The sequence below is a fragment of the Rhinolophus sinicus genome, chromosome 15 (genome assembly GCF_057876585.1).
Source record: "Rhinolophus sinicus isolate RSI-liver-muscle chromosome 15, RSI-T2T, whole genome shotgun sequence".
NCBI lineage: Eukaryota > Metazoa > Chordata > Mammalia > Chiroptera > Rhinolophidae > Rhinolophus > Rhinolophus sinicus.
This window is the reverse complement of record NC_142515.1, coordinates 10,556,251-10,580,927: the sequence shown is the minus strand read 5'-3', so window position 1 is coordinate 10,580,927 and position 24,677 is coordinate 10,556,251. Positions and strand designations below refer to the sequence as shown.

The following is a 24,677-nucleotide window of genomic DNA, read 5'->3' as shown; positions in this document are numbered from 1 at the left end:
CATACCTGAGATGCTGAGCTCTGATAACAGCAAATAAGCTATGTCACAGCCAGTCCCTTGAACTCTGACTTTAAATCATTTTCTCTCTATTACAGGAAAATAGCATACAATGTGCATGCACAGGTTTCCATGTATGTGTACTACCTATATCTATGTGTATGTACAACTAAACAAACACCTGTTATTTATTTTTATACTTACAACTTCATATCAGTTAAACCGAAATGGTTTTTATTTCAAAGTATAACCAAATAAATCCTGTTTTTAAAACACATAAAGATCTACTTATACACAAATATCATACATGTATATAGCATATGTATGTATGATTCACCTTGCAATTTATTTAAAAAATGTATTTGGTCTATGAGGTGTGAGAAGATGTACTTTGATTCAATATAATCAACTTTGATTTCATAGTGCAATAGTTTATATAACACCTATTTTAATGATGACTATCAAGGCTTCAAATTATATGTAGATTACAGTATTCCAAAGGAAGGAGAATAGATGTTATACTGTTGAAATTATCCCTGGATCCAGACATTTATATTCAAGCAACTTTTTCCATTCATAACGGAAAAAAAGCATTAAAACACTAACCATAAGCTGTTAGATGCTTTACACAGTCCCCATAAGAAAGACAGTGTTTTTTTTAAAGAACTGTAGTACTGTTTTCAGCAATTTCTTTATCTCTGTTCTTCTAAGTAAGAAAGCTTATTAACAAGCTTTGAACTTAAAATCACATTTACAATAATGTGCCATCAACAGTTTTATAAGCTAATTAGAAAAAGATTAATTAATGACTGGCTGCTAATAAAATGGCAATCATGAAGAAAGAAACCAAGGGTGCTAAGCTTCAACTACCACCAATTAAGAGCTAATTACAAACAAATTATATATGTGTTTTGCTGTGGGCTTTAATTTACTAAAATGGTTTTAATTAAAAGAGAAAACATGCTGATTAATTGAACTGCAGAAAAAATCTACAGTATAAACTGTGCTTTGTCTGTCTCTTTAATTAGACTTGTAACATCTGAAATCTTTTTTTAAGGTTTGTTAAAAGCACAGATAAACATAATTAAAAGAGAGCATAAGGAACACCGTTCTAGGTGATCATCCACTCATAGCCCAAAGGTTAAAAGAAAACACCCTCAATGAAATGAGATCTAGTAAGCACACCTAAAAATCTGAGAGAAAAATCCATCACTCAGTATCATTTTTATTTTTCTCATGTTTAAATGCTCCCACTTCAAGGCTGCACACAATTTTTTATGGGAATGTACGTATCTGGAACCTCGCTGCAAAGGAATTTGATGAGGCCTTCCCTTACCCGACAGGCAGAGCTTATCTTCCATACATTGTGCTAACTGTTCATCTATATGAAATAACGGAATGACTTCTAAGAACTAAGGAGAACAAGGCTTCAAAGAATTAAAATCACCATTTAAAAAAGCACCCCCCACCTCCGACTATGCACAGATTACAAAATAATACACAGAGGAACATTGAAATTAAAAAGTCACTGAGAAATGACCAGTTAATGAAAGTGAGTCAGTTCTAGATGACCCTTAACAGACCCACGCACCCCTCGCGTGGCAGTGTGTACCCAACTTCCCCAGGTAGCCGACCACGCTGCTGACTAGCAAAAGCCTACTGAGCCAGGGCTTCTCTCCCCCCCAGGGTCCTATATTCTTTCCCACTGCTACTCAGTGAAATACACCACAAAGAAAATGGTCCTGAACTCAACTGTCAAACTGGAAAGGAAAAAAGAAAGAAAGAAAAAGTAAAGGACTGAAGGCGGAGTAGTAAAATTTCGAAGGACATAAAATATATTTTGCTAGAGTTTACAGGTATTAGATGACCTTGTATGAAATGATGTATTCTATACACCCCTGTACTAGATTACCAAAATACTCTCCTTTCTATAACAATACAATGCTGAAATGGAGATATTTAATTTTAAATTCTTAATATAAACAAACAATATTTAATGCATTTTTACTTAGTTTACCCAATCTTCAGCATCTAGAAATCACAATAATTAAGAAAATGAAAAGTAGTTGCCATCCTTCATAGGGTCACAGGTTCCAGTGCGACATTCTTCTAATAATTAATTGGAATATGTGTTCAGGTTCATATCTGAATGAATTGTTCTATGTTGAAAACATGGTTGTTAAGATATTTCTATCCAAGGAAAGTATTCACAAAAATCGGAAGAAAATAATTTTGCTCTCTGGATTACAGAATGAAGGAATGAGAACCACATGACTTCCTTCACTGTAATATGCCTTTCAATTCAGCTTTTTTTGTATGTGGTGAAACACTTGCCCTAAAATATTCGAGCTTTGAAAACAGCATGGATGAGAAGTAATTTTAAATTTACTAATTTTGGCAGCATCTCTATTTCAAAAATTTAAATGTTTCAATTACGAACTCTAGATGTGATAATGCTCCAGGTACACTGATACGTAAACCTGTCAAACCTGCACTATTTGGAAAGGGTTCTGGAGGAGGAGGTGATTCAAGCTCTTATTCCATCAAGACAACAGAGCATTATACATCAACATAAAACTAATAACCTAAATAAAAAGGGTAAGTTGTAGCCAGAATCCTCTGAGAGAAACTAAAGTGCAACAATGAACTCTACTGGAAAAATTCTAAATGCAAGAGGAAGTGCTGTAGCATCCAAAGCATTTCTGGGAAAGGACCACTTCTTAGATGTGAACATAAAATGCAGAAACTATGTCCTCAAATGTATACATATCCCTCTTCAATGAGAACACCTTCAGACTTTCTACGAAATAGCTCTAAAAACAAAGTTTATGCTACAAATTAATAATCTGACCGAATTTAGACAGCACTTATTCAGCGAGGACAGCCTATAACTCAATCAATTCCAACATTCGTTTTTTAAAAAGGACATTCCTACCTTTATTTAAATATTAACAGACTATTATTATTTCAACATTATTAACAGCACGAATGGCAGAAATCACTGCCTTTGGCCTGCACTCATCAACTCAAGCAAAGAGCTTTAAAATAGAAAACACTTTATATCATTACTCCAAATTGAAGGTGGTTGGCCTCAGCAAAGATGGCAACAGTTTGTAAATAAAATATCTCAGATGAGAAAATTGATAACTTGCAAATTATAAAAAATGTCTATTCTTTCTAGGTTATACAAAATGAGTATAATGTTACAACATTGTGTTTTCAAGGAATTCAGTTTAGCTGCTGTGCCAAGACCATCCTATTTGAGTCACTTGCAGAAAAAGTAATCTTTAAGGGCATGAGCCACACAAAGCTCCAACAAAATTCAGAGGCAACCTCTTTTCCCATTCATTTCAGCTCTGACACTGCCCAACCATCACTAAAATTCTCCTGAACAGTATATCTAGTAGTTAATGTAGGTGTGACTCATTTGTTGGTAGAAATTGCTGACAAACCAAGTTGGTTTTTATCTACAGCAGGCTAACACGAAGATGTCTGGGAAAAAAATTCTCTTTCCAAAATGTGAGATTCAACCTAAGTGCTGACTACTTAATTAAATCTAGGCTTTAGCACTTCATTTTAAAATAGTGGCTTCTACTGATTTCTAGAAATTGGTATGATCTGGATAACAAAGATGTGATGATAACACTTTGAAATGACCACTGTCAATGAATGGAACGTACTTCCAGTTCAGGCCTCAGGTTAACAAGCCACAGATATGCTCGAGTACTTGGGGTGGGGGGTGGGGGGATGGTGTGTGTGTGATATTTTTTTAAAAACAACTTTTTTTTCCCCAACAGTATCATTAGTATGACACACACTTAAGTATATTTTTTCACTTCCTCTCTCCTCCACAATGAGCAACAAAAAAGTATTAAAACAACAGGCGGGGCAGTCCAAAAGCAAGCACATGACTGACTACACGGCAAAACCAAAGACGACAGCACAACGTAGGCTTCAAACACGTGAACTTGAGCCCCGCCCCGCAAACCAGATGATACGCATCCTGTCATCGTTGATTTAAGGGAATATGACTCTGGAAAACGATGCACTTGCTGTGTCACGACAACCGTGCACTGACAGCCTTATTCTGTCGTACCTTTTCTTGGTGTTTTTTTTGAGGAACTGTGTTCAAGGCCCCTGCTCAAAGCATGGTTCTACTTTTGGCTTCGTTTTTCTCAATACTGATGCTGCCCGATTGGTTTCATGGGCTTACAAATGCTAAACATCAAAAATTAGTTTCACTTATTATGGTTAGAAAAGGCTTTAAGAACTCTGGGATCTGTGCCTCTGAGCAAAGGCTTTATCAGCTGGTCCCAGTCACTGCTTCTTGAGAAAAAGGAAACAGTACTGATGAAAAACCAATATACCTGATTTCCAAAAGGACACCTACCACGCACATATACATTTAATTCATAAAGGGTTTCTGCCCCAAACTCACAATTACTTCTCAAAATCCCATCTCTCATCTCCGCGGTGACTGACACCAAAGGGATAAATATGAAAAAATTAAATCTCAAACTAAACTATTTATTCAAGAATTCCATCTTGATTACTTTAGTTATTCTTCACGGGTGCTTAATTAACATGGCATCAGTATCTTTCCAATGTCTGTGTCTGAACAGCAAACACTTTCCAGATGTGTTTCCACTTATACAAAGACAAGAATAGGGCCCAAATTATTGTTTTTCTTTTAATCAGAATTCTTTAACCCCACACTAAATAAATTTAATCTATTGTACTAGAACAAAGCATTACATTTGTATGGAAGTAAAAAGAACACTTGAGAAAAATGTTTACTAGCCTTACAAGTGCTGAAAATATGTATTTCTAAAGCAATCTCATTTGTCATAAACTGTGACAGAAAATAAGGACCCTTAAAATGGAAAATACCTAGTCAGTATTATACAATTCCCATTTCTAAAATAGCAGTATGACAAAACAAAACACAAAAACAGAAACCTAATATCCTCAAAGGAAACACACATTTCTGAGGCCTCCGAGGCGTAACTACGTCTGCACGTTCTCACGAGCAGCTTCAAAGGGCAGAGAGAGGAACGCTGAGAAGGGAACGCCGGTGAGGCAGCCATGGTGGGAGTTAACACGCAACTGCTGGTGGATGAGGCCACTGGTGACCCCATCTCCCCCCAGTGCATAGCTTAAGCTGAAGGAAAAAAAGTAATTTCTGAGTCCCTCCCTAAGCCTCGTTTCTGGACTTGTTTTTTTCCCTACATAAAAATATAAACCTCGCAAGACACTTATGGCCGTCAGCCAAAACCAGAAAACAAACAGCCATCAACGGTAGATTTTTTGACATCTGACATGAAAGCGTGAAACAGTATTTCCACAGAAGAATTTACTGAAATAGTAATTTCATCACTGGTCTCAGTCAAAAAACATGCTCACCTGAAGGTGAGGAAGAAAGAATAGTACACGTGGCCAACAGTTTACACACATGACCAATGATGTTTTCTAGGTAATCAAACACCACAGAGTAGTTAGCTTAAGAATGAAACGAAGGTAGAGATATGCTAAAAATGAAAGCTAGAGTAGAGCTTTTTTTTCCTAGAAAAAAGAATCACAAAACAACAATAACAAAACATATGCCAATGTGAGCTCTTTACTCTGTGTGACTCTGCCCTCTGCCTACTGACACCTAGCAGCGATTCCCAACTGGAGGAACATTCCCCCCAGAAGGGGCAAGTCGGAATCTTCTAGAAGCCTTGTGCACTTGGAAAAAGAATATGCAATATAGCTCTTAGTTTTATACTATAGACTACAGGTTAAAAAAAAAAAAGGACTGAGAATTCTTTAGGACTGAGGGAAATGTGCAGAATATGAAGTAAGAAAGCATCTGGGGGAGTAAGGGTTAGAAAAATGTTGAGATGTGACATTAGAACACACTGTGCCCTCAGGGAGAGTTAAACTGAGTTAAAGATGCAAACAGAAAAAGAAAGCTACCCTTTTAATCATAACTGGCAAAAAGCTCTCTGAATTAGGTGAAATCTAGGGTGGAATATTAATCATGGGTTATTTCCACCATAAGTTTTAGACTTAATTTAAAAACAGCATCATTTTAAAACATTAAAGACAAAAATAAAACATAGCACTTCAAAATAAATGGAAGAATAAGAGGGAAGAAATGGATGGAAAGGAAAATCTTAGATCAAATATCTGAATATTCAACTCACTTGTGATTATAAAAACAATCTACATTCATTTTAGAAAATCTGGAAATACAGAAAATGTGCCATCAGTCGGACTTACCTCCCGGGTAGCGAGCTGGTTGCTGAGTTCCTCAGCTTTCTCAATATTCCACTCTTCCACAGCCTGGTCTATGCTCTTTTCAAGGCCTGACTGGAAAGAAACAAAACCTAAAACTTAAAGGCAGGAAACAAAGGCAAACAAACATTTGCTAGCAAAGACTGTCTCGGGCCTACACCAAATACTTTCTATACTCAGACCACCTGCTTCTCATGACGACCCTGTACGGTAGTTGGTACCACTCCCATTTACTGACAAGGAGAAGGTACCTCGGAGACATTACGTGGCTTATCCAAGGTCATGCAACTTCCTGAACTAAGAAAAAGAGCTGCTAGTCCAGATTTCTGTGACTCCAAGGCCTATGCTTTCTCTTAATAACAATAATAATGTTGATAATAATGGAAATTATGGCACGCTTATTATGACAGACCCTAGGCTTAGTTAGTACTATAAAAAGCTCATTTATCCTCTATGAAATAGTATTGTTATCCTGTTTGGAGGGAAGGAAACAGAGACTTAGACTCACTAACTTGGATAAGGTCATAGAGTCGGTAAGTGGTAAGGTCCATGAATCAAGGTTTGCTCAGAGCCTGTATTCTCAATGATTTCCCTCTGTCTCTTTTCTCTACTGCCCATTCCTATATATTGAGACCTCCATTCAACACCCTCTTCTAGTCTTTGATTACTGGTACTAAATTGAATATTAAACATGGGATGAAAGTTATTGCCAGTTATAAAAAGTCATGGGATGTAAAGTACAGCATAGAGACTATAGTCAGTAACACTTACTGTAATGAATATGTATGGTGTCAGCTGGGTACTACACTTGCCGGGGTGGTCACTTCACCTGGTATATCAATGTCTACTCACTATGTTGTACACCTGAAACTAATACAATATTGTATATCAACTGTCACTGAAAAATAAGTTTTTTAACAAAGTACTATTACTTCCTCCTAAGGACCTGAGAAGACGATAAACTTCTTTTCCTTGTCCCAACGGTAGCTTGAGAACCTTCATTCAAGGGACTCTCGGAGTCTCTGACCCTGGGACCCGTAGCTCTACTGCCCTTTTCTTATTCTGGTCCTGTGACCATCTATCAGTCTCCAGAAATTTCCCTTTCTTGTATATCTGCAGAACCCTTCTCCAGATGGTCCCAAACAACACCCTGGACTGACTTTTCCAACATCCTTCCTCTTCAGTGACCTCTAACTGCACCTTCCTCGGTAGCCTATAGGCTAAGACACTGCCACTCCAAGTGTGGTCTGTGTACCTGCTTTGGTTTGCAAATAGTGCCAGTGCATGAATAGAGCTTGTGCCAGACTGCAAACCAACTACACGCCTACCCACAGTTTTGCTCAGCTGACTTTTTTTAGAGGTAAGGGATGAGAACAAGACCTTTCCAAAGAAGGAAGTAGTACACCGAGTTGCATTTGGACACGAGCGCTTTCTCTCTTGGAAGAGGCTTGGTCTAGGCCGTGTAATAGAAATCACCTGAAAACTCCACTGCCAAAGCTTTACAATCTGGAATTCTCTCTAGGCACAAGTTTCAGTCCTCCCACGTACCCCAAGTCTTTGCAGCCAGGGACCTGCCTTGTCTTCATTTGGAACCCCATACATACCCTGGCACCACCATACTTATTACCACAATCCTTTAGTCCCTTCCTGGATTCTCTCGTCTTCCCTCTCTGGCCTGCAACCCATGATGAACCTTCTCTAACTTGACTCTAAGCCAGGAGTTCGCAAAGCGTGAGCCTGGACCAGCAGCATCAGCATTGCCTGGGAACTTGTTAGAAACGCAAATTCTCTGAATCAGAAACTCTGGGGGTGGAGCCCAGTAATCTACTGATTCTATGCTGCTGAAGTTTGAGAACCACTGCCCTGCGCAATACCTTCCATTTCCTCCACATTGTATCTTGTTTTGGCTATTCCCAAGCATTTCTTTCTACTACATTAATGTCCAGTTACCTCAGCAATGTCAGACAAAAATCAAGCAATTCAATGGCTTTACTAAAAGCTGTTTTTCAAACTCATCTGGGTGGGCTCTCAATTCTGCCCTTGAAAGTTCCCACATTCCTGTAAAAAACGGTTACATGTCTTTTCTAGTTTTCCAAATACCCTCAACCCTACGTCCTTCCCTTTCAGCAGATTATAACTACCCCCTACGTGGTGGAAGGCCGAGGAGGGGGAAGGGAAGGAAGAGAAGAAGTAAGGCTATGCATCTCTTTTCTATAATCTTCCTCTCATCCACATCAAAAGGAGTTACCTTCATTTATTCTGTTCCTCCATCACTATTGCCTCCACAAAAGGATCATCTCCCTCAGCAAGACAAATCGCACCACCTGCACTTACCCACCTGCTTACATGCTATTAGAACCCTGCTCTTTAAACTGTCTCCTCTTTTCATCTTCCTCTCACCCTAACAAGCTTGTCGTCCCCATTCTGGACCAGGGGCTAGATGGAATGACTCAGCCTTCTTTCCTCAAACTGATTTATTCTTATGTTATTAGGTCGGTGCAAAAGTAATTGCAGTTTAAAAACTGCAATTACTTTTGCCCGAACCTAATAGTACTTCATCTCTCTTCTAAATCACTGTATCAGATGCCCCGATGTCGTCTCTCTTTCAATCTTCTATTCCTTTTGTCATCATTCTTCTGAAACTGCTCCGTCCACAGTCACTGGTGACACCATTTGTCCTCCTTCCACTTGACTTTTTATGTTAACTACATCCTCGTTCTTAAAACTACCTCCCCAAATATCTATCTTCAGTCTCTTCTGAAGCCCCTCCGCTCTTGTTGCCCCTTACTACCGCAGTCCTCCAGCTTCTGTGTGTGACTCGCCCCCTTTTCTTCTCGCTCTTCATTCGCCCAGTAACTCAATCCTAGGGCTTCAATTAATTCTTATAAGCTGCTTTGTATCTCTAAACAAGTCCAAACACCTGACCTCTCTCTTACCTGTGTCAAGCTCTACATCCCGAGCTGCTTGCTAGTTACCTCCAGACCAAAGGCCTTCATAGGGAAGGTAGGGTCTCCCGTTTTCATTATGTCTAAAAACAAGCTCATCACGTCCCGCCGGCTTCTCCTTCAGCGCTGACCACCCACTTAGTCCCTCACCCCTGACAGAATCCTGTTATCTTCAAAGCCTGCAAGCCCCTGCTCTGACTTTAACTCTGTCTGTAGTGTCTCATTTCTCCCTTCTGTGCTTCTTCAGGGCCTTATCATCTCTTGTTTGAAAGATTATAACCATCTCCAACTTGGTCTCCTGTCTTTCTAAAGCGATACTGTGTCATCACCCATCTTAACAGCATCACTTCTTTACTCCCTTTGGGTGGCATCCCAATCCCTTCACAAGAGGGCCCCCAAATGCTTTCTCAGCCCCATCTTGGGTAATGCTGTTCCTCCTGCGTCTCTGGCCACATCTACCATTCTCTTAACGTCCCTGTGCCTGTGCTGTTTCCACCTGAAAAACCTTGATCATCCTTGTAAGTGTCATGTCACGTCAAAGCTCCTTACCTCTGCAGGTGCCCTCCTCCCTATATACCTGCTGACCCTGCCTCCCCCCTCCCCAGGCCCAGCGCCTAACTGCTCCTGTGTGCTGTCGCTGTGCTCCCCGCCTCTCTTCAGGACTTGCCGACCTGACACACTGCAGTGAGTTGTGTGTCTGTCTGCCTTTTTGGGTCCTATGCTCACGAAGGGCACCCCGTGTCTTACCAGCTTGGGGTGTCCCGGCATCTAGGCCAGTTTCTCTCCCACAGGAGGCGCTCACTCAGCCTGAGTAACTGAGTTAATATTCAGTGCAATAAACCACGGGCCATTGTACTTGAAGGAACCCCACCCAAAGGGGGAACATTTAAACATATCCACTGCTTTCACAAGTTCTCTAGAGAATTCCATACAGTAACATTAGGGTACTAATAGCCCTGTGGTTTAACACACTTATCTATAAATCTTCCCACTACTAGATCATGTCTTCCTCGAGGGCATGGGGAATACCTTCCCCATCTTGCGCACCTAGATCTCAGCACGGCACCGTACCTGCACCTGGAACTTTTTACTTAGTATTTATTTTTATAGTAGAAATAAAGCATTTCACTTAAGAAATGTTAAAACAACGGCCTCTCCTTCCTGCATAGAATATTAGGTATCTCCTCAAATGCCACTGAGATACGTGAAAACAAAATACTAATATCAAACGTCAATTTTCCCTGGACCTCAAATCCCGGGGCCGCAAGCCACCTGGGCGCTGACTAATCTGCTCCAACCTTCACCTCAGCGGCCTGATCACTAACATAACAGTGCCCGTTCTTGAGCCTGTTTTCCTTATTCTACATCGCAGCTCAGGTTGTCTCCCTCCGATTATCTAGGCTTCCTGAGCTTCCATCAGATCTGGGTGCTGCATTCCCTCCGGAACCTCGAATCATCACAGGGCAGGAGCAAAACGGAATCCACCCTATTTTTACCGCCAATGCCCCTGAACACACCAGCAGTCCGCTTATCGGTCATTTTGCTGCATCAACTTGCTAACTTCCTTCCCTTTGGCTACCTTGGAGCCTCGGTTTACAAGTTAATGTCACAACGGGGAAAACAAGAACATTCCTTTTTTTTTTTTTTTTTTTTTTAGAAATTTGTATGAACTGCTGAGCTTAGAAGTATAATTTTCACTTAAAAATAAGTCAACTAAAATTATAAACGTATCTCTTCATTGTCAACTAACTTCCCATTCCCCAGCCATTCGGAGCCGCCTCTAAGGGAGATACATAATATAGGAGAGAGCAAGGGACTAGAAGTCAGGAAATGTGGTCACAGCTCTGGGTAAATGAGGTACTTAATTCCTAAGTGTCAGTTTCTTAAAGAAAATCAGAGTATTGGCTTGGCTGACCAAAATTCTCTCCTAAAAATAAAATCCTCGAATTCCACTTGTATGTCCAACTTGGTTTTTAGCTTTTAAAAGTTTTTTTTATTTTTATTTCATGAAGTTTCACTAGATATAACTGTTTCTTCCTTCCCTTTTCTTTTTTAGAAATTAAGTAAAATCTAGTTCTTTTCGGCTCTGAAAAATTTCCAGTTCCATTTGCATATCCAATCTTTCTGCTTCTGTAAGAAGGTATTAACACTCCAAATGCTTACATTGGTACAAAACCACTCTCAGGGAAAACATTTCCATCACCTTACCACCAAAGGTTAACAGCAGTTTACAGAGCATGGCTGCTAAGGTCAGACCTGGGTTCATATTTCAGCTCCTCTACTTACCAGCCAAGCAACCCTGGGTGAGTCCTAAACCTCTCTAGGTCATAATGATCTCACCTGTAAAATGAGACTAATACCACACTCGCTGCAAGGCCATGATAAGGGTCAAACAAAATATACTTAAAATACCAGGCAAAGTTTTTACGATACAGTATAGCAGTCATTCAATAAGTAACTTGCGCATACTATTATATCTAAACATCAGGACATTATTAAAACAAAGAGAAAGCTTAGCTCTCTATGGCTACAGACCTCATCAGAGTTCATCAGGGGCTCAGACCAAAGCACAAGACCCAAGAATTCAACTTTGAGTCAGCAAGAAGCCTCAGAAAGTAAGAGTAGAAAAGGTTTAAGTTTGACCTAGAGTGACCTTTTAGGAATGACCTAGGACGCCTCTCAGCCACGGGAGTGCAGGAGGCACAGAAGCACTGCTCATACTCGTCAGGGTCTTCGTGCGCTTTTCAGATGCATTTGGCAGGAATCAGAATTTAGCTTAAGATATATCTTACTACAAACAAAATTAGGGATGACAATTTAGCCACAGGTGGAGAATCATCTAAGGCCAGCATCTAACAGGTTCCCATGAGGCAATAAGTAACCCCTAATTAACAGTTTTGCTGCAGTTGCCAAGAAGGCGGTACTACAAATATCTAAGAAATGTATGGCTTTAACATTAGGTTTAACACGAAGGATCAACCTTCCATATGTGCATACGTAGAATATCTTTCAATATGTGATTAACGCTCTTTACGTCAAACTACCATAATATAGTTCTACAGAAATTTTGCTACTAAGTATTTGTTTATTTGGGTATGTAATGTACTCAATTTTTAAAGCTTAATACAAGTGAATTATCCACTAAAGTTTGCTGTACTCTGATTAGACCTAAATATCTAGAAAAAAAATTAGGCAATCTCTCCATAAAGAAAGGGGAGGCGGGGAGCTAAGAATTAGTGTTGTTACCTTTATATACAGATCCTACCCAGTTAAAATTATGTGAGTCAGGTAAGTAAAAACTAAGTTGGGTTTTACTTTAGAAAACTCTAGATTTGGTACCAAATGACTTGAGTTAAAGTCTCATTTCATTTCTTACCTTGTTTGTCTGTTTTCTTAGACAAATCATGCTGGCCTTCAGTTTCTTCATCTATATTCTTAGAATAATACTGGCCCTACCTACCCACTGCACAGGAGTCACAGGGATCAGGAGAAACCACTTTATAATTGATACCAGAGTAACATCATGGTACCACTGCAACCCCACCCCCACTCCACCCCCTCCACAATCCTCCCCACCTCCCTGCCCACTCAAGGCAGCCAGCCTTTTATCTGATCTGTGTACTGGAGTTCCATGTAAAATTCTGGTTGGAAAAAGCATTCTGCTAAAAAAAATTAGTTTGAAAAAAGCTACACTATACAATAGCAATTTCCTCTCACAAACCAAAAAAAAATTATCAAAGACACTGTGCAATCACTCCAAAAATTAAAAGTACCCCTGGTTTTTCATGCCAAAAAGTATCCATTAAGTATACATAAAACTACTTCAATAATGACTGCTGAGTAATCAAATTGGTTCAACTAAATAATACTTGAAACATTTATAATGAATTAATGAGTGAAATTTATTCTAAAGAAATTCCCAGATTCAAAATAATTATGTCATGATTACAGAATTATTATTAAGTCCCAGAACCACTGCCAGAAACACAATTACAGTTGTATTTAATACAAAGAACACTTTAAAACAGCTTTGGATCTTAGGAAGATTACACTTAAAAACACAAGCCTCTCTGCCTTGTCATGGAAACAGGTGACAGCAGTGTGGTAAATAAATGCACATCCTTGGTTGAGCAAGTTTTAGCTTGGCGGTGTTCCCCACCACAAAAAAGTTAAAAAACAAAAAACAAAAACTGCATGATAAGATACAAGATTAAGAAGTTTGTTTTGTTTTACCATTCTTGAGGATCAGGTGACTACAGAATAAAAAGGCCCTCTGAGATATGGTAACATACCAGTCTCTGCTCTACAGAAATAAAACAATGAACTAGAAATCTATGTTAGTTTGTCCAGTATCCTGTCTGGGTTTCTTGAGTAGTAGCTATCATCTGATGGACTTATATTTACTCTTAGCTTCCATCTTGATGCCTGCACTGTGGACCTTCTTTAATGTCTGTATACTCTGTTGGATTTACAGTAGAGGCTTTAGCATGACAGTAAAAGGGCTGCGTGTAAAACAGCGATCCCAAACCAAAGAATGAGTGTGAACCCCCTGGCATGCAATTATGCTGAACTACTAAAGAAAATGAAATATTCTGGTTTCACTAAATACTCCCTTTCACGTTTACATTTATTTATAGAATATTAAATCCTGGTAAAATCCTGGGCAGATATATGCCTGCCCAACATCCTTGTTTAAAAGACTGCCATAACTTTCTTAACCAGATGTCATTCATATAGAGGAATGTCTACCCGTAACAAAATCCAAACATAAAACAGATCAATGGGCGATAACAGAAAAATTTACAGTGGTCTTCCCTTAAGCCTTAAACAGAAATCTCATTTTTAAAATGGTGTTTGACTTATAATTTTCTTCTAGGATACATCAAATATATAATGTGAAACAGAACACTAGTTCCTAAAACTGAGTTGTCTAAAAGATTTTGCATGAGAAATTCTTTATTCAAGTTACTCCATACAAATTGCAAATTTTAGACAATAAAGAGTTAGCCATATCCGGCCAATATCAAGAAGACACAATTTCATATATAGGGCAATAATAAAGTTATAATACAGATAGATTGTAAAAATACTCTCAAAATTTCTACTTTTTAGAATAGCTAAAAATTTAATTTCATGGCTTTAACTTCACTAAGAAATAATTTAGACATTCTAAAGTTAGTATAGCTATGAGAAAATATAACAAATACTGTAAAGAATTGAAGATCAAAGACCAACCTAATTCACAAGTAAAACTTTAAAAAATATTTCCTATGAGAACCAAGAGTTAACCATTTCTTCCCTCAAAAGAACAACCAAGTCAGAGGTTGGGACTCTGAAGCAGCCAGGACAGAGATGGCCCACGGCCCTCCTCCCTGACGCTTCAGAGCACTTTAGGTTTGGGCCCGTAAGAGCATGAGCACTCCTCCCAGCCCACCAGAATCACAGGAGTCAAGTGCACGATAAACACACTTTAAAATGCTTACTAGCCCCTTCTGCAGGGAAGCCAGAGAACTGAGAATGGTGCAATGCAGACTGAGTTTTAGATTCAACTCTACAGTCATCTTTCTTTGTAAGAAAGTTAGCATTTCTGCACCTGCTTGAACATTTATTAAAAAGAGACTGCTCAGCAGCAGTAATTAGTTGTGGCGGAAAGCGATCTTGATTCCAATTCCCTAGTGTTCTAGGGAATTAAACGACAACAACACTTGGCAAAGTTGGAATCAAAAGGTTCACAAGCAAAATTCTGTTGTGTCAGTTCCTTAATGCACAGGCCCTCGATGACACAATACTACCCAATGTTGGATTTAAAATGAGGGGCTTTCAGGAGAAATACTGATGAATCAGAAAATGGGAATGTTATCTATGTACACACAGTACTCCACAGCAATGACCCAGGAAGGAGGAACCTGTCTATACACGCAAGGCACAACATACTCGAGCTTCACCCAGGCGGCCCTGTACCTCTAGCCGTATCACTCAGTGGTCAGTTGTCATGCTTCTGGAGTCTGTCAACATGCGCCTATGTGAGGACATAAGCTGCTCCTTCATTCAAGCCTCTGCTCGGTATTAATATCATCTATACACTGATGACTCCCAAATGTGTTTCTGAAGCTCAGACGCTCCTCCAAGCTCCTGCCTCACTTTACCAACCGTCTATTCTATTCGCGCGTGCTGAATCACCCATGCTCCAAACTGAATTTTGGAGAGGCCCCACGCTAAATCATCTTCCCTCCCAAGCTTTCCCATCTTCATAACTAGCATCACCATTCACACCACCGCTTAAGGTAAAACCTTGAATGGCTCTTTCCCTGCTTATGCCCAAATCCTCCCCACCACCTCACAAGCACTCCAGAGGCAAAGAGCATCAATTCTACTTCTCTGGTAGACCTCAAATCCTGCCACTTTTCTCCATCTTCAGCAGCACCATTCAAGCCGCCTCATCTCAGGCCTAGAAGAGTCTCTTAACTGTTCTGTTCTCACCTATGTTTGCTGTCTCACAGTCCATTCTCCACATAACAGCAATCTTCTAAAACATAATTTAGATCACGTCATTCCCTTAACTTAAAACCCTTGAATGACTCTCAACTGCACTGTGACTAAAACCCTATTTCTTACTAGGCCCCTTAAGGTCCTACACAGTTTGGTCCCTGCCTCTCCAATCGTCTCTTTGGCCACCCTCCTCCTCACTGACTCCGTTCCAGCCAGACTGACCTTCTTAGTTACACAAATGTCCCATGGTAACGTTCTTCCCTGGGATCTTTCCCCAGTTTGTCACTTCTACACTAGCATTCTCTATATAGGTGGCTCCTTCTCATCCTTCACGTCTCAATGAAATGGCATCTTCTAAGACCTTCCCTTACCACACAACTGGGCTGGCCTCCGTTTCAACTTCTTGCCAATACCCTGTTCATTTCCTTAAGTTTTCTTTTTTTTTTTCATGATTTGTAACTATATATTTACTTGTTTATATAGCACCTCATTTGGCACATAGCAGGCATTTCAACTTTTTCACTGAATGACTTAGTGAGGAGAAATACGTTGGGCAAGGTAATTACAAACATTTCCTACTGGGTAACATAAGATGCAATAAAAAAGATCTTACCTTATCAACTTTTTTCTTTTTAACAGGGGGTTCAAATCTGTCGTTGACTTCAAAATACTGAGTAAGTTCCTTCCACTGGGTTTGACTTGAGGACTGTTCACTACAAGATAAATAATAACTTACATTTTATACAAAATGTACTCACTTTTATTTTTACTGTTTTTAATTGGTTGCTACAATTATATTACAACAATTACAATTATATTACAACAACCAGTTCTTACGTTTCAGAGGTAATTCAACAAATTACAATTATATTACAACTACAATTATATTACAACAACCAGTTCTTATGTTTCAGAGGTAATTCAACAAATTATTATAGAATTTCTACAAATTCTATAATACTGTCTAGAATAGACAAATATTTTTAATTCTACCTACCTCTGAGATTCTTCTTCATTCTTCAATTTACCTGAAAAAAATTCCACAAAATGTTAATACCTAAGTATTTGGTTCTCTCAAAATTATGTTTATTAAAAATTATTGAGCTCAGTTATAGTTTAGCATTAGCACTACTGACAATTAACCTGAATTAAAACAAAACACCTTTTTTGGAGCGTTTCCTTTTTCTCCTGAATCTTGAAGATGAGGTTTTCTGTTCAGAGTGTTTTTTATGCAATTCTTGAAATTTCTATACAAAAGTCAAAAAAAATAAAATAAGGAGCAAATATATTTGGGGGCAAAGCATATATTCAAAAACTAACAAACACATTAAACAATAATTATATTCTAGTATTTATAAACATATATTTAATGAAAGTAGTTCAGCTCCTGAGCAACTCCATTCTTCCAGATTTTCTCAATCTGAGTTTTTATCTTCATTTATTTCTAAATAAGTCAACCTGATAATCTGAGAGTAAAAGTCAATGACTCATATAGATAATGAAAAGATAAAATTAAGATAAAAACTCCTCCTATATCCCCTTAGGCAAAGTAGCTAATCTTACTAAATGTTTTCTTCCTCTTTTTCTGAAAAACAAAACAAACATGAAAGCAAGTATCGGAGTGGCCAACGCCACCGTACCTGATGTGGGCAGCCCACAGACCTACAGTGGAATAAAATAATTCTAGTCCAGTTTTCCTGCCCGTTGCCTGCCAAGAACATGCACATTCTGATGACGGCAGAGACACACACACGAGTATGCACAAACAATGGCTTTCGTAAGGACACATCAGAGAAAACCTACATTCCACATGTGTGAGGGAATTCCTGAAGGACACTCTTCGTATGCGTTTACATTTGCCTCTGCTTCAGCTTCCGGTCCATCTGGAGGGGGATCGAAGGGCTCTGCTTTTGTAACGGTCCCATCTTCTTTATCCTCCTTTAAGCGAAGCCCGGCGTTCTCCAGTGTGTCTTCATCTTCAGAATTCAACTCAACATCACTTTCATTTAGGCCAGGAGGTAGCAGTCCACTCCACATCCTTTCTTCTGAAGTGGAAAAGAGGAATTTAGACTTCAACTAGACAAGCAAAGAATTTTAAAACCATTAAATGACGCCCCAGGAATCTAATAATTACACCAATGGTTAATTACATCTATGGTTAGTTGGAACAGTCCGACTAAACTTTCTAAAAATCTATAATGGGATGTGCCCTCCGTAATAAAATAATTAAAATCTCTGCCTGTATAAATTTTAAAAGTATAAAGTAGTTTAAGCAAGTTTGTTACAAGACAAACATATAGATGAATGACCTAAAGAAAATAGGACCTTGATTCTCTATTATATGCGTAATTTCACCTAAAAAAAAAAAAAAAAAAAAAAAAAGGAAAACCCATTAAAAGCATTCATTGCTCAAGAATGTTAAGAGCCTAACATACAACGCAGGCAATTTAAGAATTATAATACTGTATTTCAAGCTATAACAATTAGAGAAGAAAACAAAATTGGATGTTTCAACTGTATTTAAATATATAAAACTTTCATGGGACTTACTGCCTACAGAGCAGAAAAACAATTATTCAAAGGAAAATTTTAAATCCATACAAGCAGTTTGAGGCAAGTATGGTGGTAAAAGAGATGTCCTACTTTAAAATTTTATGCTGTTCGCTAAAATACTAAATGGACTATGATCTTAACACTTTAACAAAAACAAAGCTTTTGTTAGTAACAATACTATATTTGGGAAACTAATGGTAAAGTTCAGAATAATATTTAGCATTAGCTATACTGCCCATTTGTAGAGAGAACCATTAACTATTAAGTATAATAAAAATGGTTTTTGAAAATTGAAATTGTAATCATTTGCTAAAATTATCATAAGTGAGTACATTTTCACTATTAATCTCCATGGCACAGTGTATTTTAGCGTATACATTGAGCCAAAAACAGTTTGTTTAAAAAAAGCCTAAAATAGAGAAGTTGCTTGTACTGCTCATGATTTACTATCAACCTGAAGGAATAAAAATGGAAGGCTAGAAATCATTTTTGCTGAGTTTTCTGTCCCCTACTGTGACCAATGACGTAAGAAAACCACCATCTTTGTCTCTGAGACAAAGGGATCATGGGCTTTTCCGTAATTTTGATAACAGATTCCTGATAATTTGAAGGACTTCCTCCCAGGTCCAAAGAATCAGATTTTACTTTCTGCTGCTTTCGTGCAGACTCATCAGTTGTTAGCTCTCTGAAACCAAAATATTCTCCTGGCTTTTTAAGAGGAAGGACTCTGACACAAACTGTTCCAGTTGGAATCCTGACTCTACCATATACCAGGGGTATGTGAAAATCATTTGTAACATCTCTGACCCTCAGTTCTGCATTGTAATATGGGGATAATCATACTGCACATGGGGTTATTCTGAGGACTAAATGAGATAAGCCATGAAAACATTCAACACAGTGTATAGGACGTTTTAGGGGCTCAGTCATTGCTAAGTTGTTTGCTATTATTATTTCTGTGGCTGTGTACTACATTCTTCTCATTTCTATGGGAGGCATTCATAAGGTCGTTTTGAAGTTTCTAATGTCTGAAGTGCATTCACCTAATGCAAATCATTTACTTCCCTGATTTCCACAGTCTGACATGAAGTTTCTAGAAAAAATACTGCTATCTGGTTTTCTGAAGAGCAATAAAACCAGAAACAAAATACCAGGAAGATAATGGAACTTAAACTTCAAGGCTCCTCATTTGCACAGACCCAAAATACTATACCTATACCTAATTATCTATTTAGAATCTGGATTCCTTTTTTTTTTTTTTTTTTTTTTTAAAAGAGGAGACCCAAAATTATATATGCTCCAGGTCTCAGAATACCTGGATCCATCCCTAAACCAGGCCTGAGGATTTTAAAAGTTGGAATGGAGGTCAACTTCAGATACTCTGTTGGCACAAAGGACATCATGTAAAATATGCCAATACTGAAAAACAAATGTTATGCTATTAACAAAAATATGTCTACTGTTCTGAGGAGCGGGGAAGGGGAACAATAATCAGTTCCAACATGACTTTAACACTGGCATATAATATACCTTTAGGCTCAGTATCTATTTCAGGACTTAAGGATAGTAACAAATTTCAGATTTAGTTTTCTTAGCATAATTGGGGCTCTATGTTCGAAACCACTGTCTTTTCCCTGTCCACAGCGCGTTTTGCATTCTTACTGTGTGCCTTCCAGACATGGGGACAGCAGTGTACAAAACAGGCAAAAATGCCTCAGTTCATGGAGCTGACATTCTATCTACACGGCAAGCTTCTGTACATCAGCAGCCAGTACGACGCAGCCCAGACTCCAGCTGTGGCTGCTCAGGAAAGGCATGTGCTCTCAGACAGGCACAGCTCTGCCACCGGCCCGCTACTTCAGCACCTCCAAGGACAGTCTATGCTTTGGGCACCCAAATGTGCTTCTCAGTTATCCTGGAGAGGGCATGCCTTTCTTTCCTCAGCAGCCCTCAAGCAGTTATGTATTTTTTATCGCTTTTTGGACTTTCTCAAAATCATGTTTTTCATCTCTCAGTGGCATTAAGAATTGCCTTCAGGGTGGCCGGTTAGCTCAGTTGGTTAGAGCGCAGTGCTGATAACACCAAGGTTCAATCCCTGCATGGGCCACTGTGAGCTGCGCCCTCCCTAACAAAAACAAAAACAAAAACAAACAAACAAACAAAAAATTCCCTTTGGTGTGGCATTGGCTGGTACGATTTCATTTGTATGCCCATGGGAAAAAAGAAAAATTAAAATAACTAAAAAATTGGACCGTGTCCAAATCCATAAGGCAAAATTCAAATAAAGTATGCTTCATAACCCAATTCCTGAACATCTTTAATGTGCCATTCTCCTGTAACTGTAAAAAAAACCAAAACCCCTAAATACAAGCACAACTCAGTGGCTACTGATAAACACAGAGAAGTAACAGAGGAGCCTGCAAAGTGGAACCGCCCACTTGAGAAGCAGCTTAACTGCAAATCAGCCAATATGGAGCGGCTGTTTTGTGACATGATTTGGGCTCATGCTAGAAAACACCATTTTTCCATTCATTGCATATACATGTCTTTCTCACATTTCCCATTGTACTATGGTACCACCTGGTGCTATGCTAGGCCTCACGTTATTTCTGTCTTAGCTACTCTGAAGGAGGATTCTCTATTTCTGGAAGTGTCTCTCACTCCACACTTTTATTTTAAAGCAGATCACTCCAAATTACTCCTTATATATGAAAATCACTCAGCTATTCTCAAGAGATGTGGTATACTAAAGAATCAGAAATTTCTTAAATTTTTTTAGTGTCGATTCTAGCCAGGTCTATACAACAGTCCATGTATTAGTATATAACCTTTCATTTTTTAGCCTATAACTCAAATAATTTTAATTTAGTCATCTTTAGCCCCAAAGATGTAAATGATTCAGAACTCCTTCTTTTCTCTATGGTTTTGAATATCACCTTCATTTCATATACTCTCTACTTTTAAAGTTAAGATTTTTTCCATTCCATTCCACAATTATTGTTTTTTAAAAATTCTGTGTACACAGAACACTTTAGTCCTGGGCTGACACAATTTACTATGAGCTGCAAAATATGTATCATTCTAGTCTGAATGGCTGGGTTTTCTTTTGCCCTTGAAAACCAACCATAGTCACTATTCATCTAGCACACTTGGGCAGATCGCAATGCATCAAGAACATGACAGATTCCTAATCTAAGGTTTTCACAAAGTTTTAAGAAGACAGTAATGAAGGTCTTTAAACAAATTTCAATATTCAAAAAGCCCAACACAGTTCTCCCTCTCAAACAATATTGTCCACCTTTAGGTGAGGAGATTTAAATTCAATGAAGCTTTATTCTTCACGACGTATTTGCTGATCAGAGGCTCTGATTGGTAGTTACAGATCTGATTTTTATTTTTTTAAAAAACTAATGAATATACTTTAGTAGACACAATATTTCAAAATATGGGACCCGTGGATATACCAAATTATAATAAAAGGGTTTTAGGTTGTGAAAGGATTGGGGAACGGTTGGTATAGCAGGAAAAAACATGGTTTTGAAAGTCAGAAGACAGGTTTCTAGTCCTGAGCAACATAACTGTGGGCAAGCCACTGTATTTTGTCTGGGCCTCCATTCTTAAGCAATAAAATGAAGGTCTGATCAGATGACCTCTGAGATGTCTTGCAGCTCTAAAATGTTTCTTTATGGATCTTAATGTTGTTATGTGCCCAAAGACCCTAAGTCAACTCACTCTTTGCTTTAACATTCCATTCTCTCCCAACCAGATGCAATAGTGATTAAACCCCAATACCCGAGTAAATAAGTTCTCTCCTCAACCTAGCTGCCATAGCCTGGATTGCTAGTTTTCAGTTAGACTAGGCATTTCACCCAGGACACCTAAAAGGTGCTCTGGAGAAAGGGAAGGAAACCCCAGCTATGACAGAAGAAACAACCAGAAAAAGGAAACAAAGCAGGTCATTGCTATACGTGGTATACAAACAATGTGACAGGCACTGATTTACCACTAATCTCACAACTATCCTTCCATTAGGAATTACTACCTTTTATAAATAAGGTAACTGACTTGCCTAATGCACAGTGATCCACTTATTTTACAGAAATGGAACTCTGTGGCTTCAAATGACAAACTTTTAGAGGACAGAGTTTTAAGTAGCAATATATTCTCAGAGACAAAGATGTGAAAGTGAGTCTGAAGAATGACTCTAGCCTATAATTCTAACCTTGTTAAAATCTGATTAAGAAAAAATTTTTCTCACCTTTTAAGCGCACAAAGTTATGTAAGATGCTACCCTAAATTGCATATATCAAAGTCACATTCAGGTAATATTGTCACATTTTCTGGGTGACCAGGAAGCTTCTTATAACCAAAACCCAAAAGATATAATCTGGGCCATTTAATGAGTAAATGTCTCCTATCTCTAATATTCCAGAATTTAAATTCCGTTTTCACCAAATGAAGTTGTCTTATTTTCTGTATTTTGTATTCAATTAGAAATAATCACAGAAATCTGAACCTTGTCTGATATGAATTTAATCTTACTTGTACAATAATTATAAACCACCACCCATCAATCTGAAGATTATGTTAAATAATTTACACGATAATGTTTCTGTGACATGGAATTAGTTACTGAACTAAAATGCTTTTAAACAAGTATCATCAACATTAATGTAAATATCCTATTTACTTTCACGAAATAAACGTGTTTCCTCTTAAAAAAAATACAGAAAGTGCAACTTAAAAATCACCGGATTTAAGTTACCAATCCAATTACCCAGATAAACTATTTATGTATTAACCAGGATTTTGCATGTTTGCGTGTTTTCATTAAAGAGTGTCTGTTTAGTCAAGGCCTGGAAAATACTTCCTCACACTCAAGATTTACAGTTAAGCAGTAACATTTCGAGGCTCATCTGAAGTCGGATGTCACTGTAAAATACTTACAAGGTTTAAGACTGCAAGAGGGTAGCTCTAGAAAGATACACCTTTTCCTGCTTCGCTGCATAGCCCGGAACTCTGCAGGCTCTTGGGCGGCAGCGTCACACTCCGATCCCCAAACCGAAGGACTCCCGTCCCGGGCACAGCACTAACACCGAAGGTCCTGGTTCAGGATGTCTAGCCCGCTGACACTCCCATTGCCTGCAGCTCTTTCCCGGGATACAGCAATTGTAAACTGGAGCCTGTTTCCCTGATAGCAAAGCCTCCTCAACGCTCTCACTTTGGCCAGGGTGTGACTCCTCGAGGGGAGAACCCCTCGCCCACCAACAGGCTGGGGAAGGCGCTGCGACACCCCTTCCAAGCAAATGGGAGGCCAGACCCGCCGGCGTTCCCGTGGGCCGGGCCGGGCCGGGGGGTTTGCTTGCTCGCGCCGGGGCAGCTCGGTCGAAAGGCTGTGAGGCCGCCCACACTAGCTCCCTCGTTTCCCGCACCGGGCCCTCCCTGTCCCCTCACGACTGAGCCCGAGCCAGACGGGAGCCAACCCCGCAATCAGCCCCACTCACCGGTTAGAAGACAGACTCCCAGCAGCCATCTTAAGACCCCGCCAACATCGCGCCTACTCATTGGCTCTCGCATCTCAGCCAATGGGGTAGGGCCGTTCTGGCCTCTGAATTGCCATGGCAACCGGCCGCGCTCAGCTCCGCTTTTAAATCTGCTGGAGAGAGTGATTCGTTCTTTTCTACTTTTTTTTTTCCTCTCACCGTTTTTGCCTTTCTTCTGGTCTTTTCCTACAGCTTTGTTGTTTGTCCATTCCCTGCCGTACGCTGGTGCTGGCTTAGACCTTGATCTGAGTTCGTTCCGCAAGGAGGGAGCATAGCTGCAGAAGCGCTCAGTGCCCTTCTGGGAACGTTTCCATTCGTTCATCCTTTCCTCCCTCCCTTTTTTTCTTGCTGAACATATTTGTTGAGCAGGCATCATGCCAGGCTCTGTTTAGCAGAAAACGGTCCGATGCCTGCTCTCGTGGAGCTTACCATCTGGTTATCGTCCAAGCTGCTTCGCTGGCCAGCCGTGTGGCCTCGGCCAAAAGCTTGTTGAACTTTTTCGTGGCAGCCAGTGTTTTGGGCCCTGAGGAGGGGCTTGGGGTAGCATAGAAAATAAGCAAGGAGAAAACAACGAAGAAAAAAACGTGCTAAGAAGAACATAAAGGAGAATAATGTGACCATGATAGAAGTTGAGCTATTTTAGAAAGGCTTCCCATATTCTGAAATAGTGTGCTGTAATAATGAAAAGAAGACTATTTCCTATTTTCAAGTGTTGTAGCAATTATATGAGAAAATACACATAAAGCCTTTAATCTATTACCTGGCCCACAGTAATTTTCAGTCTTGGCTATTTGTTAATATTATGAATAATGTCTTTCTTTGAAACATTTTAAAAATGTATAAAAATTTTGCATGGCACTCAATAGTATAT

General features: G+C 39.1%; 1 protein-coding gene across 2 annotated transcripts in view; it reads right to left on the bottom strand.

Moving 5' to 3' along the window:
* The window catches only part of FAM204A (family with sequence similarity 204 member A), a 29,757-nt gene extending 5,843 nt beyond the window's left edge, over window positions 1-23,914 (bottom strand). The window contains exons 1-6 of one of the 2 annotated variants that reach the window (XM_019725258.3): window positions 23,768-23,914; window positions 17,514-17,755; window positions 16,873-16,957; window positions 16,708-16,738; window positions 16,324-16,423; window positions 6,262-6,351 (exon numbers count right to left, since the gene is read on the bottom strand). In XM_019725258.3, coding sequence (XP_019580817.3) covers window positions 6,262-6,351; window positions 16,324-16,423; window positions 16,708-16,738; window positions 16,873-16,957; window positions 17,514-17,755; window positions 23,768-23,840 — 621 coding nt within the window. In that variant the 5' untranslated portion in view covers window positions 23,841-23,914. Of the gene's footprint in view, window positions 1-6,261; window positions 6,352-16,323; window positions 16,424-16,707; window positions 16,739-16,872; window positions 16,958-17,513; window positions 17,756-23,210 lie in introns of both variants that reach the window. The other variant, XM_019725259.3, reaches the window with a different exon arrangement.
* Between the last annotated feature and the right edge of the window lie 763 nt (window positions 23,915-24,677).